The sequence below is a fragment of the Hyperolius riggenbachi genome, chromosome 5 (genome assembly GCF_040937935.1).
Source record: "Hyperolius riggenbachi isolate aHypRig1 chromosome 5, aHypRig1.pri, whole genome shotgun sequence".
NCBI classification, from domain to species: Eukaryota; Metazoa; Chordata; class Amphibia; order Anura; family Hyperoliidae; genus Hyperolius; species Hyperolius riggenbachi.
Window position 1 is genome coordinate 141390751 of NC_090650.1, and position 16433 is coordinate 141407183.

At 44.6% G+C, this 16433-nt stretch overlaps 1 protein-coding gene across 1 annotated transcript in view; it reads right to left on the reverse strand.

Annotated features, from left to right (window-relative positions):
- Positions 1 to 16433, reverse strand: part of LOC137518451 (CUB domain-containing protein 1-like) — a 135198-nt gene that overhangs the window by 72819 nt on the left and 45946 nt on the right. Inside the window, exon 2 of the mRNA XM_068236330.1 lies at positions 14206 to 14424. Coding sequence (XP_068092431.1) covers positions 14206 to 14424 — 219 coding nt within the window. The remainder of the gene's footprint in view (positions 1 to 14205; positions 14425 to 16433) is intronic.

Below are 16433 nucleotides of genomic sequence, written 5' to 3' on the forward strand. Positions count from 1 at the left end.
TTTCCATGCCTTATGCTATATCTGGCGTGTAATCTTTTTCCTGCTCTGAATTAGAGTCTCTGATAATTTATTAGAGAAACCTTTGCCCTTTAATATTTTCCACTCAGGCTCCATGCAGAAAGCCGAAGACTCTGGATGAAACGCTGGGCCCTGGCTCAGTAGATCTTGACGAGATGGAAAGACCAGATGGTCTGTAGCTAAACGCTGTAGTAGAGCAAACCAAGGTCTCTTGGGCCAGAAAGGAACAATCAGAATGGTTTGTACTTGATCTCGACATATCTTGTTCAAACACCTTTGCAATGAGATGTAGGGGAGGAAAGGCATACATCCTGTGATGACTCCAGCTGATTGAGAATGCATCCACTTCCCATGGATTGTCCTGTGGGCACAGGGAACAAAACAGAGTGCACTTCGCATTGATTCGTCTCGCAAATAGATCTACCAGCAGGGCCCCCCAGAGACTCGATATTTCCTGAAATATTTGATCGTTCAGACTCCATTCGTCCTGAGGGAGGTTCTGTCTGCTTAAATAATCTGACAGATAGTTCAGAGTCCCTTTCAGATGTACCGCTTTTAGGGAAAGCAGATTCCTTTCTGCCCAATGAAGAATCTTTTAGGCCTGGGACCTTAAAACACTGCTCCTGGTGCCCCCCTGGCGGTTCAGGTAGGCCACTACCGTACTGTTGTCCGTACGAATAGTTACATGGGATTGGTGAACCCGAGTCTGGAATGACTGAAGTGCTTCCCATACAGCTTGCAACTCCCTGCTGTTTGAAGATCGTCTGCGAAGAGGAGCAGACCACTGACCTTGTGCAAGAAGAGTATTCAGATGTGCTCCCCAACCCCAGGAGCTTGCGTCTGTGGTTATTACAGTCTGGGTTGGAAAGTCCCTAAGATTTCCTCTGGAGAGGTGATTTGCCTCCAGCCACCAGAGAAGAGAGTGTTTGACACTCCAAGGAATCTGAAACTTCTTGACTAGGGAAGACAGACGTTTGTCCCATTTGGACAAAATCCAGCTTTGAAGTACTCTCGAATGAAGTTGACCCCACTGTACTGCAGGGAACGATGCGGTCAATAATTCCAGAAATGCCATAGCTTTTCTTAGAGAAATGATCTTCATGCTCTCTCCATGTAGAAGAGCTGCGAACCTCAGGAACTGCTGTGATTCTAGGTGAATCGGCAGATGCAAGTATGCGTCTTTGAGATCTAGCGAGGTTAACACACAGCCTTCTTGTAGAAGATTTAACACTGAGCGAATGTTGTCCATTCGGAATTTCCTGTAACGGACTGCTTTGTTCAATCTTTTCAGATTCAGGATAAACCTGTAGTTCCCTTAAGGTTTTTTTTATGAGAAAAACTGGAGAGTAAAATCCTAGACCTTCCTGGCATCTTGGGGACTTGTCTGATGACTTTTTTCCCGTAGAGAGTTTACTTCGCTTAGTAGTGCCTGTGCCTGATCTGGAGTGCTTGGAGAGGGAGTCACAAAGAACTGTGTCGGTGGGCGCCTGATAAACTATCTTGTATCCCTGTAGGATTATGTTTAATAGCCAATTGTTCTGGAATGTCTCCTGCCATTTCTAGAAGAAGTGAGCCAGTCTGCTGCCCACCGGGATCCTGGCGTCATTGCTTTGATGGAGGGTTTGTATTGGTGTAAGAAGGATTTCCTCTTGGCTGCTGTGCTTTATTTGATACCCACCTTCTCTTTTGGGTATTCTTATTCTCCGTTTCTTGTTTTCCTGACAGACGAAAGGAACGATTGAAATTAAAACTCCTCCGCTTAACTGGAATTTTTTTCTTTCTATCTGCAGATCTTTCCAAAGTTTCTTCAAGCTTTGTTCCAAATAAGAGTCTGCCTTCACATGGAATACCACATAACTTAGATTTGGAAGAGGTATCTCCCTGCCAGGTCTTTAGAGCTGTTCTAGCAGTTAGACGTACCGAGTCATCTGCAGCATCGGCCAGATAATTAGTAGCATGTAAAATTTTGGGAAAGGCATTCAATATTTCTTCTCTAGGTACCCCTGATGCTATATGCGATTGTACTTCCATTAGCCATAACTTTAGGGACCTAGCCACAGCAGTAGATGCTACAGAAGGCTTGAAGTTTAATGAAGCCGCTTCCCATGCCCTTCTCAAGATGTTATCCATTTTTTGTCAATTGGATCTTTCAAGCAACCGAAATCCTCAAATTGCAGATCCGCCCTCCTGGACACCTTAGATAGAGAAGGGTCCAGTTTAGGTGAGGTTCCCCAAAACTTCTGATCCTCTGCACTATATGGGTATCTTTTGGCCAAAGATTTCGGCCAGAAGGCTCTTTTCAGGATTGTCCCATTCTCTCTTAATGATGTCCTTAAGACTACTGTGCACTGGAATAAATGACACCTGAGGTTCAGATAAGGTCTCATACATTTTGGTCTAGGGGTGTTAATGTCCTCTTTTCTGTCGTAATCCCCATTGCCTTGTGCATGGCTTCTAACAGTTCCTTCATAAAGTCAGTGGAGAAGGCAAATTTATGACTTTTACTACTTTTTTCCCCTGCCTTATCAGTTTCAGAAGGTATTTTATCAAAAGAGGAAATTTCCAATTCTCAGATTTCTCTGATTCTTCTGAGACAATAACATCTAATTTCCTCTTCTTACCAAAGCCGGTTTAAGCAACAATGGGGCCCCAGGGCAAAATAAACCTGGGGCCCCAGGGCAAAATAAACCTGGGCCCCCCCCCCCCGATACCCTGGAGCAAAAATTGGCATTAAGGGACCTTTTTTGCAGCTGGTATAGTGAGGGTTTGAAGCCCCAATCGGTCGGAGCTCCACATTCTGGCTACCCCAGCCTGCATGGGGGACAAGGGGTTAAAAAGTTTCAGGAGGGGGGACCCAACATAATTTAAAAAAAAAATGCCAGGGATATTCATATAGCCATATTGCGGCTGTATAGCGATCCCTGGCCAAAGCGCTGCGGCTTCGTATGGACCCCCTGGAAACCCAGTCAGGAAATTCATTGCTCTTTCTTTTGATACATGTAAAATTATACTACCGTTAGGTACTAAAAGTGACATTTACCGCATTTAAAAGTATACTTTTTCCCTTCAAAACTTTAAAATCGATTTTCTCAAAAACTATAAAGTCTTTTTGAAAAATTGTTTTTTCTTCTTATTTCCAATGATCTCCTTAAAGAGAATCTGTATTGTTAAAATCGCACAAAAGTAAACATACCAGTGCGTTAGGGGACATCTCCTATTACCCTCTGTCACAATTTCGCCGCTCCCCGCCACATTAAAAGTGGTTAAAAACAGTTTTTAAAAGTTTGTTTATAAACAAACAAAATGGCCACCAAAACAGGAAGTAGGTTGATGTACAGTATGTCCACACAGAAAATACATCCATACACAAGCAGGCTGTATACAGACTTCCTTTTGAATCTCAAGAGATCATTTGTGTGTTTCTTTCCCCCCTGAGGGGGGAGTGCATAGCAGAACCACAACACTGAAGAACTTGGCAGCCTTCCAGACACAGGCTGACAAGTCTGACAAGGGAAAGATACATTGATTTATTACAGAGACTGTGATAGTACAAAGTGCTGCAGTTAGCCAGAACACATTAGAATAGCTTTTGGAACTTGTAGGATGATAAAAAACAGGATGCAATTTTTGTTACGGAGTCTCTTTAACATATCCTGCAAATTTAGGGTTTCTAGAATTTAAGGTGGATTTGCTATTAACCATTAAAGTCGGCTGGTTTTTAAATGTGTATTTTTTTCTCCTTTGAAACTTTAAAGCGGAATAAAACCCTGCATTTCAACTTTGCTCTAAAACATTATTTACAGCATATTATATGCAAAAAGCATTTTTTTTTTTACTAGACCAGCATTGGGAGGGTTAAACACAGAGGTTTTAAGTTCCGAGCAGACGTTCAGATAGTTACATTCTATTTAGTTATATGTATATATTTAGAAATGTTACACACTCTTTGGCTGTCCTCCAACTCCTTCTCCGTGAGAGAGATGAGTCACAATAAACACTTAGATACATTTGTGTAAACAAAAAGTATCTAACTCAAGTTCGGATGCATCTGCAAAAATCTCCAGGGACTTTAAAGCCCTGTGTAACCCTTCCAATGCTGGTCTAGTAAAAAAAAAAATGCTGGTTGCATATAATATACTGTAAATAATGTTTTAGAGCAAAGTTGAAATGCAGGGTTATATTCCACTTTAAAATAGATTTTCTCAAAAACTATAAGGTTGATTTGAAATTTTTTTTTCCTCTTGTAGCCACTGGGGGCCTCTACAAGCTCTGGGGCAGCTGCCTCCTTTGCCTTTATGGTAGCGCCGGACCTGCTTCTTACTAGGAGGACTACCCTCAGGAGCCGGATCTGCCTGCTTAATAGCAACAGAGCCCGAGGGACCGGGTATAACTGCCATATCTGACCTCACCGGAGAAGAAGCTGAGCTTTTCATAGTTTCAACTGCTGAGGAGATTTCGGCTCTAATCCATCCTTTCAAATCTTTTAACATTGAGGGAGATTTTTCTCTGACAACTTTATCTGTACAAGACTGACATAACAGTTTAGACGAAGAAGATGACAAATGACCCTTGCAAACTGCACATTTCTTAGAAGGCTTGTGAGTTGATTTATCACTGTCAGTCTTATCAGTTTTGCTAGGAAGATCTGTCTTATCAGCCTATTATGCTGGGTACACACTGAGATTTTCTGGTCGATTTACTGTCAGATCGATTATTTCCAACATGTTAGATTTGCTTTCCGATCGTTTTCCGAACATTTTCCGATCGATTTCCTATTAAAGTGGACGGAAATCAATCGGAAAATGCTCGGAAATCGATCGAAAAGCAAATCGGACATGTTGGAAATAATCGATCTGACAGTAAATCGACCAGAAAATCTCAGTGTGTACCCAGCATTAGACTCTGCTTTTCCATCCATTTTTCGAGTTTTAGGCTAAAAAATAAAGACAAAAAATCCCAATCAGCCTGATAACCCTCTAACATAAGCCAATATGAATCATAGAACCACAAATGATGCATACCAGAGAGGGTACGGTGCTTGACTCCACAGAGCCCTGGGAGGAAGATCCAGCAGCAGCCTCCATAGTCACAAACACCGCTGAGTGACTAATTAAAGTTTAAATAGTTTCCACAGTTTACTGGCCCACCCACAGTTTAAAGGGAACCTTAACTGAACGGGGGGTATAGAGTTTTACTTACCTGGGGCTATTGCCAGCCCCCTGCAGCAGTCCTGTGCCCTCAGCGCCGCTCTGGAATCCTCTGGTCCCCCGCTGTCACTTAGTTTTGTTTTTGACGACTCACCAGTCGCCGGTCGCCTTGCGTATTATTGGACGCATTCACCAATGCAATTAGCGCTATTGCGGACCGCAACGCGTACAAAAATACGCGTTGCCGCATTCCGCACGCGTAAATATGCGGCAACGCGTATTTTTGTACGCGTTGCGGTCCGCAATTGCGCTAATTGCATTGGTGAATGCGTCCAATAATACGCATGGCGGCCGGCGACTGGTGAGTCGTCAAAAACGAAACTAAGTGACAGTGGGGGACCAGAGGATTCCAGAGCGGCGCCGAGGGCACAGGACTGCTGCAGGGGGCTGGTAATAGCCCCAGGTAAGTAAAACGCTATACCTCCCGTTCAGTTAAGGTTCCCTATAATTATTGGCTATACAAAAAACAGCCTACCAGTTTTGTGCTCCTCCTGTTACCTGGTGGTCACGCCAGCTTCCACCTCAGCTGCACGGTGAAATCCCTGCTAAACGCCGCTCTGGTGCGCACGCCGGGCCAGGAAACGTCCAGCTTCCGGTCATGTGGGGTGCCGATCACGTGATCCGCGGGCGGGACTTCCGGACTCCAACGAACTTCCGCATCTTTGGGGAAGGCTACAGCGTGCAGCGTGATCCCACGCTAGGACAACTAGCCTGCGCAGACCATGGGGATCACACCAGACGCGGCTCCTGCAACTCGCATGGGTGGCCAGCCATACCCCACACCTAGCATCCTGCTGGACAGGATAACAACTGATGGGGTAAGCGGAAACTGTGTGATATATACCTGACTAAACCCTATCTAATCTTTTATGCAAATTCTTATCTAGCTTCCTGTCCAGTGGGTCCTGGAGGGAGACAAGTCTCAGGGTTGCTGTCCTGAGACGTTCTGGGAAAGGATCAATACAAATATGCAGACTGCCCCCACCCACCTGTTTGCACACTATTTTGGAAATTGGACTGAGCAACTGCTAGTGCTTTTCGAAATTTAGAAAAACTCTTAGGGCACTATCACACTGGCGTAGTGTCCAAGTTGGGAGGAGAGGGAGACAGCCCTGCGCGCTCCCAGGCTCAGCTGCTTCTCTGGAGGCCTGGAGGTTTTCATCACTCATTTTAGATGGGGGTTTTGCTGTCATTGCTGTGATTTTACATTTTGATTTTTCATATTAGGCAATTTTATAGATTTTGCATCGTGATTGGTTTTGCACAGTGTATTCATATGAGCACAATTGTTTACCAAGGAACCCCCTGTATATGGCATCTACGACTGGCCTTTATTGTACTACCATATGTTGGGAGGGGAATTGCTTATCGCAACATTGGGTGATTTTAAATGTACTGTTTTTACTCTCTTAAGGTGGCCATACATTGGTCGATTTGCCATCAGATTCGACCAACAGATAGATCCCTCTCGGATCAAATCTGATCAGAGAGGGATCGTATGGCCACCTTACTGCAAACAGATTGTGAATCCATTTCAGCCTGAAACCGATCACAAACTGTGGAGCTGCCACTGCAGTTGGCTGTTCCGGCCGGCGCGAGTCCCCTGGTCCCCGCAGCTTCTGCTCCGCTCCGGGCCCCAGACCGTTCCTGCAGCTACTGAACTTTATGTCCAGGGGAAGTTTAAACAGTAGAGGGCGCTCTACTGTTTAAACTTGCTACCGGGACAGGAAGTTCAGTAGCTGCAGCCGGTCCGGAACCCAGCATGGAAAGACGACAGCGGGGACTAGGGGACTCGCGCCGGCCGGAACAGGTAATTCATACCCGCTGTGTTGCATTGGTCATCGGGCATTCGAACGCCGCTAGCGACGCACTCCCGACCCGCCGGCGATCGAGAGAAATCTTCCGCATGGACGGCTCGACGGGAATGATCGATTTCGGATGGAAATCGATCGTTCTGTCAGTGGTGGGATCACTGGGATCGATTCGGCCGTATATTGGCGGGAAAATCGTTCGGTGTATGGGCCCCTTTAAAGGGATGTGTCCCTAATAAGCAGAATTGATTATTTGAGATATGTTTGGACAGATTATTGATTGATTCATTCATATATAGGGTAGTTCAACCCCTCAACCAGAGACAGGTAGTCTTTTTTTTTTTTGCATAGGATCATGAACTTTGCCTAGGTTGTTTACCTACTTTGATGACAAAAGTTTTGCTCTTTGTTTTGTATATAATCCAAGCGGAGATTAGTCACAACTGTAAGTGACAATGAGATAAAAGAAGTGTAATTTTTAGCTCATTTCACTCTGGAAAAAACATACTTATTTGTATGCGTTTACATGTATTTTACATTTTACAAGTTTTCGCAATAGTGGTCCTTTAAACACGATAAGAGGAAGTTAAAAGCTACCTCCTCTAGTATCAATTTCAAGATGAGAAAACATTTGTGAAATCTGGCAGATTTAGCACATCCATTTATCCATTTACAACACTTGCTAGTTAATAGAGGGTCATTAGTAAATCCATGGCAAGTCTGCAAGGTCACTTTTGTTTTCAGCCCTAGAAAATCTTGGTAAACCAGGTTCTTTTGCTAGAGGAAAATCATTTTTTTTTTTAAAACTAGGACAGCACTGGCACCTTCCACAAGTTTTCTTTGGCTAGCGGCATCACTACATTCCAAGCTCTCTATTTTTTTCACAGAGACAGGCAACAGCTTTGTGATTTCATAGTTTACAATGTTATCCAATTTGTAATTGCAGTGAGGACACAGATCTATATGGGCAAATGTGGCAAAGAGATTAGCAGCCTCAGTCCTAATCACAGCCAGATCATTAGTTGTTTGGCATTTCAGTGTTTTCCTGTATGTTTTGGGTTTCTCATAGTTGCTTCGCCTCGATTCTCTACCACAATACAAAAACATACTGGCTGGTTAACCGACTTTTACCTAAACTGGTTGTGAACTATAGAAGCCGCAGTAGATAAAATAATCTTGCTGAATGAAGAACAATGCTATGTGAGTTGCTCAATATATTCTTTAACAATGCAGGAAACGGGTCAACACTTGCTATAAATAATAATGTCACTCCAAGCGGCACATTTCTAGCATCCAGTTAAAAATGGCGCCGGTTAAATGATGGCGCCCCCTTCTGCCCGATATTTGTTTAAAACGTTATTTATCGTTTTTACGGTGCAGACCTTGTGAACGTAATTTATTGTTTTAAAACCTTCTTTTTTGTCCCGCCTGAACGTTATTTATCGTTTTAAGCCCTGCTTTGCTTTCATGTGGAAAATGTCTGCCTGACTTTAACGTTTAATAGCAAAGCCCCCTTAAAAGATAGAAACACCAAGTTTGCAGGGAATGTTAAGAAGAACAAGAGGAAAAAAGCTTTTTCAAAAAGACCTTATACCTTCTGACCGTGGGAAAATTAAACGCCTGCCGATTTTAGCGGTTAATAGCAAAGCCCCGTGAAATGCCAGAAACACAAAATTTGCAAGGAATGTTAAGAACAGAGGGAACGAGAAGAATTTTTTTTTTTTCATAAAGACCTTATACTTTTTGAGAAAATAGATTTTAAAAGTTCGAAGAAAAAAAAGGATACATTTAAATGCCGCCGGTCAAAGAGTGTGGGAAATATTTCCCAGCAATTAGTAGCAAAGGCCCCTTACATCCTAGCAACACCAAATTTGCAGGATATGTTAAAAAGATAGTGGGAAACAATATTTAAAAAAAAAAAAAATTAAACCTTTTTAATTTTGGGGAATGTTCTGTCTGAGTGTGGGAAAACATTCCCTGCAAATTTGGCGTTTCTGGCATTTAAGGGGGCTTTGCTATTAACCGCTAAAGTCGTTGGGCGTTTAATTTTCCCACGGTCAGAAGGAGAACTTTAAAATAGATTTTCTTCTTAACATAACCTGCAAATTTGGTGTTTCTAGCTTTTAAGGGGGCGTTACAGTCGGCGGCCAGACATTTTCCAAACGGCAGCAAAGCAGGGCTTAAAACTATAAATATCGTTCAGGCAGGACGAAAAAAAAGCAGGTTTTAAAATTATAAACAACATTTTGACGGTCAGCACCATTTTTAACTTTATAAAACGATAAATCTAGTTTAATGATTTTCAATTAGGCGGCATTTTTATAGCGCCCGCGCCATTTTTCACTGCTCCCCATTTGTATGTTTTAACCCCCATACCAGGTTAAAATTTTTTTACCTAGAACTAGTTAGCCACTCCATTGCAGTGCTCGATTTTTGACTGTTTGGAAAAGCTTCATGATAAACCAAATATCAAATTATTCACTTTAAAAATTAGGGTATCTGATTTGAGGCCCAGACATTGAACCACAGACTGACATTATTACAGACTGCAATCTTCTCAGAGAAAATCATTCTGTGCTTTCTCACTTTGCACCTTGAACAGAAGGATGATCTAGTCCAAATAACAGCAGTTTATTTTCCGAGTTAAAACTAAAGCCAAATTCCCCCCCAAAAAATAAATAAAAATCACCTTGTCTTGAAAAAGGGAAGCCTCTGGATCTTGCAGAAGCTTCCCATATCCTTCTCTTCCCCACCCCTAAAACCTATTCAACATGGCCAGATTCATCCACAAGCAGCTCCATGCTACTGCGCAGGCATGGCCATACACACAGGCGCAGGCCAACTGCACTCATACATACTGGGAGTCCAGCTATAATTACACAGCCAACAAGCTCTTTTCAAATGTTTCATTGGGTCGGTGCACGGCAATGGTGTGGGGGATGGGAGAGGCAACAAGGACACAGGAAGCCTCTGCAGGATCCAGAGGCTTCCCTCTTGGGTAGTCTATCAGGAAGGTTAGAGAGGGCAGATTTACATAAAGTTAAAAGGAAAAATCTGTATTTGTATCATCAGCTTAACCCCCTTAACGGTAACCCAGAGTCAGTGGTAGCCGCCGCGAGGTTGCTGAAGAGCATAGTGCACATTTCTACTCCCCTCCCCCAGGATCCAGACGCCGGAAGCCATTCTCCTTCCTGTCCTCGGAGGCTCTGGATCCCTCTGGTGAGGCTGCCGATATCACCATAGGGTTACAGCGCCACCCCAAGAGGATGGAGGGAGAACTGCAGCACTGGATCCCAGGAAGGTGAGTAAAGTGCAGGGGCTGCTGTAAGCCCTCTCGTGGTAGGATTTTCTCTTGCTTTTAGGGTGTAAAAGAAAATCAGGAAGGATCCATTTCGCCAGGGAAGTTAAAACATCCTTGAAGTGACATGTAAAACATCCTTGAAGTGACATGTGACAAGATGAAATTAACATGGGTACATATAGGGCTTGATTCACTAACCGGCGCTAAGTGTTAGCGTAGGTGTGAAAAGCCTTTTTTTCCCCTATTGCGCGCAAAGCTACTTTGCACGTATCCCCGCTCACTACGCACACAGCGCGGGAGCACCTATATTAATGCGCGGTGCAACGATAATGTCGCACCCGCTGCCCCTGAAACGACGCATTAATGCGCCGCTTCGGGGGCACCCGATGCGCTGGTGTCAACGGGCAGTAGGTGCGACGATATCGTCGCACCGTGCACTAATATAGGCACACCCGCGCTGCGTGCGCAGTGAGCGGGGCTGTATCCAATGTGTGGGCGCAAACCACCTAACGCCGTGGTTTGGGCATACTAAGTCTTAGGACACACTAACCGGCTTAGCGGCGGTTAGTGAATCAAGCCCATAGTATTTTAGTGCTGAATAGGGTCATTATTTCTGCTCGTTTTGCACTGAATGAAGCAGATTTTTACATCAGACTGTCATGGCTTTAGAATTAGTCTTAAGGTATCATTTAAACTGAAAGCAAAACTATAAGGCTCTGTTCTATGTTACTAATGTCCTATTAATTGCTAGTACTGCACATACAGTTAATCATCTAAATTTATGCTCAAAATTAGCTCTTAAAAAGCATACCCGAGGCGACATGTGACATGATGATATAAACGTGTATATACAGTGCAAAACATTAACCAGGCTGTTTTATTTTGTTTATTAGTTTGGTGCCTGAAAGAGTTAATTTTCAGGCATGCAAGTGACAGCTTCTGCCTTGTCAGGAACACCACACACCGATAAGCAAAATTACAGCCATGAAAGTCTTCCTGACAGAATGCAACTTCTGAGGGTAGGGGAGAGATAGAAAAAAGGTCAATCATTCATATTTTGATCATGAGATTCAATTTACTTTGTAAAATGTTTAAATATAAAATAAAACCATAGCAGATCCCAAAAAAAAAAAAAAAAAGTCATTTTTAGGAGGAGGAGGATAAATACAATGGTTTCTCTCAGTTTATTTTCACATCGGGGTCACTTTAAGTTTATTTTCAGTTCAAATTTTTTCTAAGTGTCTCCTCCCCAGTCAACAGTTAAGATGAGTAACAGCATGGCTTCTACCAGGGGAAATTATTTATGAAAGGAGATCAATTTTACCTTTGCAGATCAAACTTTTTAGATCTTTGTTCATACCCATTTTTACCATTTTGAAAAGACATGGCTAATGAAGAATAAAATTGAGCTTGAACCCCAACAGATGAGCCTATTAAAGACATATATAGATTAGGTGTATGAAGCCCTAGCTTTTAGGGTTTGCCTTTTCTGTACATGTAAAATTCCAAGCACAACACTCAGCATTGATTATTTTAAAAGTGTGACTGCTGAAAGTTTAAAGTTTTCTATGCTGACAGTTATTTGTTAAATAGGACTTCAGACCATTGCAATGCCACCTCCCCTCCATCCAACATATATCAGTGCCTGTATTGAATCAGTTTATAGGCAATTGGGTGGAAAGGCAGGGTTTGAAGCCATGCCTGTAGAGATCACAGCTTTACTTGCTCAGCCTTTGTTGTAGAGTCAAGGAAGGTGGGCATGAGTTCCCAAAAGTGGCCACATACATGCATGACAGTCCAAACTATGTAGCGATAATCGATATTACCTACCATATATAAATCTATTTTGGGAGTGCTCTGCCAGACAGAGGTGAACTATCACAGTCTTCAAAATCCATAGCAGCATAGACACTTGAAGTGGGCTCTACTGAAGCAGTATGAACAGGGCCGGCTCTAGCGTGGGGCAAGAGGGGGCATCGCCCCCTTAATTACTCTTCCCCTCAAAATGGTGGGGTGGCAGCGGAGAGAGAAGCGGGAGCGAAATGGCACAGTGGTGGGGAAGGGGGGGGGGGGGGGGAGGTTGGGGTCTCGCTTTCCCCTCCAGATATCAACGGCGGTAGAACACTTCCTCGCTTCCCAGCGTGGGAGAGCGAGAGATCTGGACTAGACCAGAGCAGTGGCGGCAGCGCACAGATCTCTCGCTCTCCCACGCTGGGAAGAGAGGAAGTGTTCTACCACCGCTGCCAGCCGCTGATATCTGGAGGGAAAAGCGAGAGAGGGGGTAGCCCCAAGGTGAGGGGGGGGGGGGGGTGAAGACTCCCCCCCCCCACCCTTCCCCACCGCTGTGCCCATCGCTCACTCTTCTCTCTCAGACTGCGATGCCACCCCACCTGGGGACATCTATACACCTGGCTATACTGGGGAGTCAGGACACCTAAACACCTGCCGACATACCCGCCTGGCTGCGTACACTGGCGACAGCTATCCGCCTGGCTGCGTACACTGGCGACAGCTATCCGCCTGGCTGCGTACACTGGCGACAGCTATCCGCCTGGCTGCGTACACTGGCGACAGCTATCCGCCTGGCTGCGTACACTGGCGACAGCTATCCGCCTGGCTGCGTACACTGGCGACAGCTATCCGCCTGGCTGCGTACACTGGCGACAGCTATCCGCCTGGCTGCGTACACTGGCGACAGCTATCCGCCTGGCTGCGTACACTGGCGACAGCTATCCGCCTGGCTGCGTACACTGGGGACAGCTATCCGCCTGGCTGCGTACACTGGGGACAGCTATACGCCTGGCTGCGTACACTGGGGACAGCTATACGCCTGGCTGCGTACACTGGGGACAGCTATACGCCTGGCTGCATACACTGGGGACAGCTATACGCCTGGCTGCGTACACTGGGGACAGCTATACGCCTGGCTGCATATACTGGGGACACTGGCTGTCTGTCATTATGTGCATTTACTTCATATATTTTTTATGTAACTACATTAGCTGGTATAACTACATTACAGTTAGCCCCGCCCACAACGTCGACCACACTTTTTTTTTACGTTGCGTGCCGCAGATTTCCCTATCCATGCTACCCCCTACCCATTTTTTGACTGCCCCCTCATATGTGCCTGTCTAGAACTGGTTCTGAGTATAAATTCTTGTTTTCATTCCATTAATACAATTAAATTACATCATGGCAGCATAACTACAGGCAGAACAAAGAACAACATTTTGGGGTGAGGTCTGAGGAAGTGTTGTGCTTTGTCATGCTACTGGTTATGCAGCGAGATGCAATTTAACTGTATTTATTGAATAAAAAGAATTCATACTGCAGTGGTTGAGCCCGCCTTACGTGTCACTATGCTGCAAAGCCATGTATGCCCACCCAGAGCCGGGACAAGGTCCTCAAGCACCCAAGGCTGAGACACCAAAGTGCGCCCCTTCATCCCTGCCACCCCAGCCATCACACATTGATTGCTATTAGACTAAGAGGCGCCACAGGGCCCACAACCTCCCCAACATCTTAATATCTAGTTATATGGCTTGAAGTCACTACCATGTATCCCCCTTATTTCTTTCTGCTTCAAACACAATTAGGAATGACAGCTAAATGAATTCTGCGCCCCCTCCTACACTGCGCCCTGAGGCTGGAGCCTCTCCAGCCTATGCCTCGGCCCGGCCCTGTGCCCACCTATGTGTAAGCCAGCATCTGTGCCAATGCCATCCCGTGCTATTGTTCCTCTCCACAGACATCTGAAGACCGCACATACATATGATTGGATTACCAGGAACTCATCCAAATTTACAAAAAGATATTCACTTTTATGCCTGTATCTTGAAGCCCAAGACCAACATTGAAAACTTACCAATTGTTCTGTTGATTTCCATAATAAAGTGCCTCTCAGGGGATGTACAGCTGAAACTGTAGTCCACAGTCTCTCCAGAGCGGATTGATAGACTCACATCCTTACAGCTATTGCCGGTATTTTTAACACAGAGGAAACAGGCAGGTGATGGGGCATTAACACCACGTCTGATGCTTATGATTGTGTTATCTCTTGGTTGTAAGGAGATGGTGACGGATTCTGTGAAGAGAACATTGATTTACAGTAAGCGCTTTCAAAAGAGAAAAAGAAAATCAGATGCAATCACATTGTGTATTAAGACTATTGTCCATGTAATTCCTAAACTATAGGGGGTTCAGTTCTACAGTATGTGTAGACCAGGTCAACAAGGTCTAATAAAACAAATTTTAACAGTGTGATCAAATAAAAGTGAGAATGGTGGATCAGTGACTTAACTGGTACACTTTTGGCATGTCCCCATCCATCATCAGCCCTTGTCAGTCTACTGCCCTCTGCAAGTTTCAGGCTCTTACAAAGCTTAAAGAAGAACTCCAGTGAAAATAATGTCATAAAAAAGTGCTTCATTTTTACAATAATTATGTATAAATTAATTATGTATAAATGATTTAGTCAGTGTTTGTCCATTGTAAAATCTTTTAAATCCCTGATTTACATTCTGACATTACATGGTACTCACCTCGGGTGGGGGAAGCCTCCGGATCCTATTGAAGCTTACCCCCGTCGTCCTCGGTCCCACGGTGGTGGCGATGTAAACATTTACCTCCGGGGCTCCAGCGCAGGCGCAGTATCCGCTCTTCCCACGGAGATAGGCGGAAATAGCTCATCTCCCGTCGGGCCGCTCTACTGCGCAGCGGAGATCAGCTATTTCCGCCTATCTCCGTGGGAGGAGCCGAAACAGCGCCCCCGCTGGAGCCTGGAAAGGTAAATATTGAACAGGCTGTCAGATTTGTCGCGCTGCAGCGAGACCCCCGTGGGACAGAACAGGACGGGGGAAGACTCATTAGGATCCTGAGGCTACCCCCTCCCAAGGCGAGTACCCCCCAGGGGACGTTTTTCTTGTTACAGCGTCTCTAAGGTTTTCATCATGGTCATAAGCATATGTCATTTAAGTGCACCTGGAAATTTGGGCGAATAGTAAGACCGATTGTAAAATATCTTTATTAAATACTAAACATACTCTCACACAGAACCCTCCCCCCCCCCCCACCTCTGATTCCAAACCCTTAGAACTCCCCCCCTGCACAAACTACCTACCCAACGCCTAACCCCTCTGCACAAACTACCTACCCAACGCCTAACCCCCACCTGCACAAACTACCTACCTAATGCCCAACCTTTAATTACCTAACAGTGCCCCCCCCCCCACCGAAGCTTTCGGTGCAATGCAATGATCGCATTTATAATTTAAAAAAAAAGTAGAATATCAGGGCGCTGTGAAATATCAGCTTTTGGGTACCACAGAGCCCGATATATAGCGATCGCTGTAGCCACTCCCGCTATTTACTGGCCGCCCAAATTTTCGCACCGGCTCCCAAATACAGATATTTTGTGTTGGCACCTATGGCGGTGCCCAATTAGACCATTTGCCACATACGTCCTTTTTTTTCCCTGTTTCCTGGTCATACTGCATTTGTAAACTGCTATATTATATACAGGAACTACACACTTCTAAAAAGAAGGCACAAATATTTTGCTCAGGAGGCTCAGTTCTTGGCCATATAGGCTGACAATCCAGAACCATCAATAATGTATTTAATTCTTAGACATGTGGAATCCAGATTACAAATTCACTCTTATAAAACAGAGCTGTGGAGTCAGTACAAAAAGGTTAGGAGTCCACCGACTCAGACTCCTCTAATTTGCATAATATAAATTTTGTTGATTGAAAGTATGTAACATGAAATGCATCTCAACTGCCACCACTTAGGTATTTTAAAATACATCTGAAGTGAGAGGGACATGGAGGCTGCCATAGTTATTTCCTTTTAAACAATACCAGTTACCTCGCTAGCCGGCTGATCTTCTGCCTCGAATACTTTTAGTCAGACTAAAACTAGTCCTTAGTAAGAGTACTTGTAAAAGGTACAGACGGGAACATCTATCAGGCCCTAGGCAGTGTGACTGTGGGTACATGTAAGAGTGATGTGCAGGTACTCTGCAGGGGAATGAGGCGAGTCTTCCTCTATTACACATTCTTCATGCACAATCTGAACCAGGTTTATGGGTGA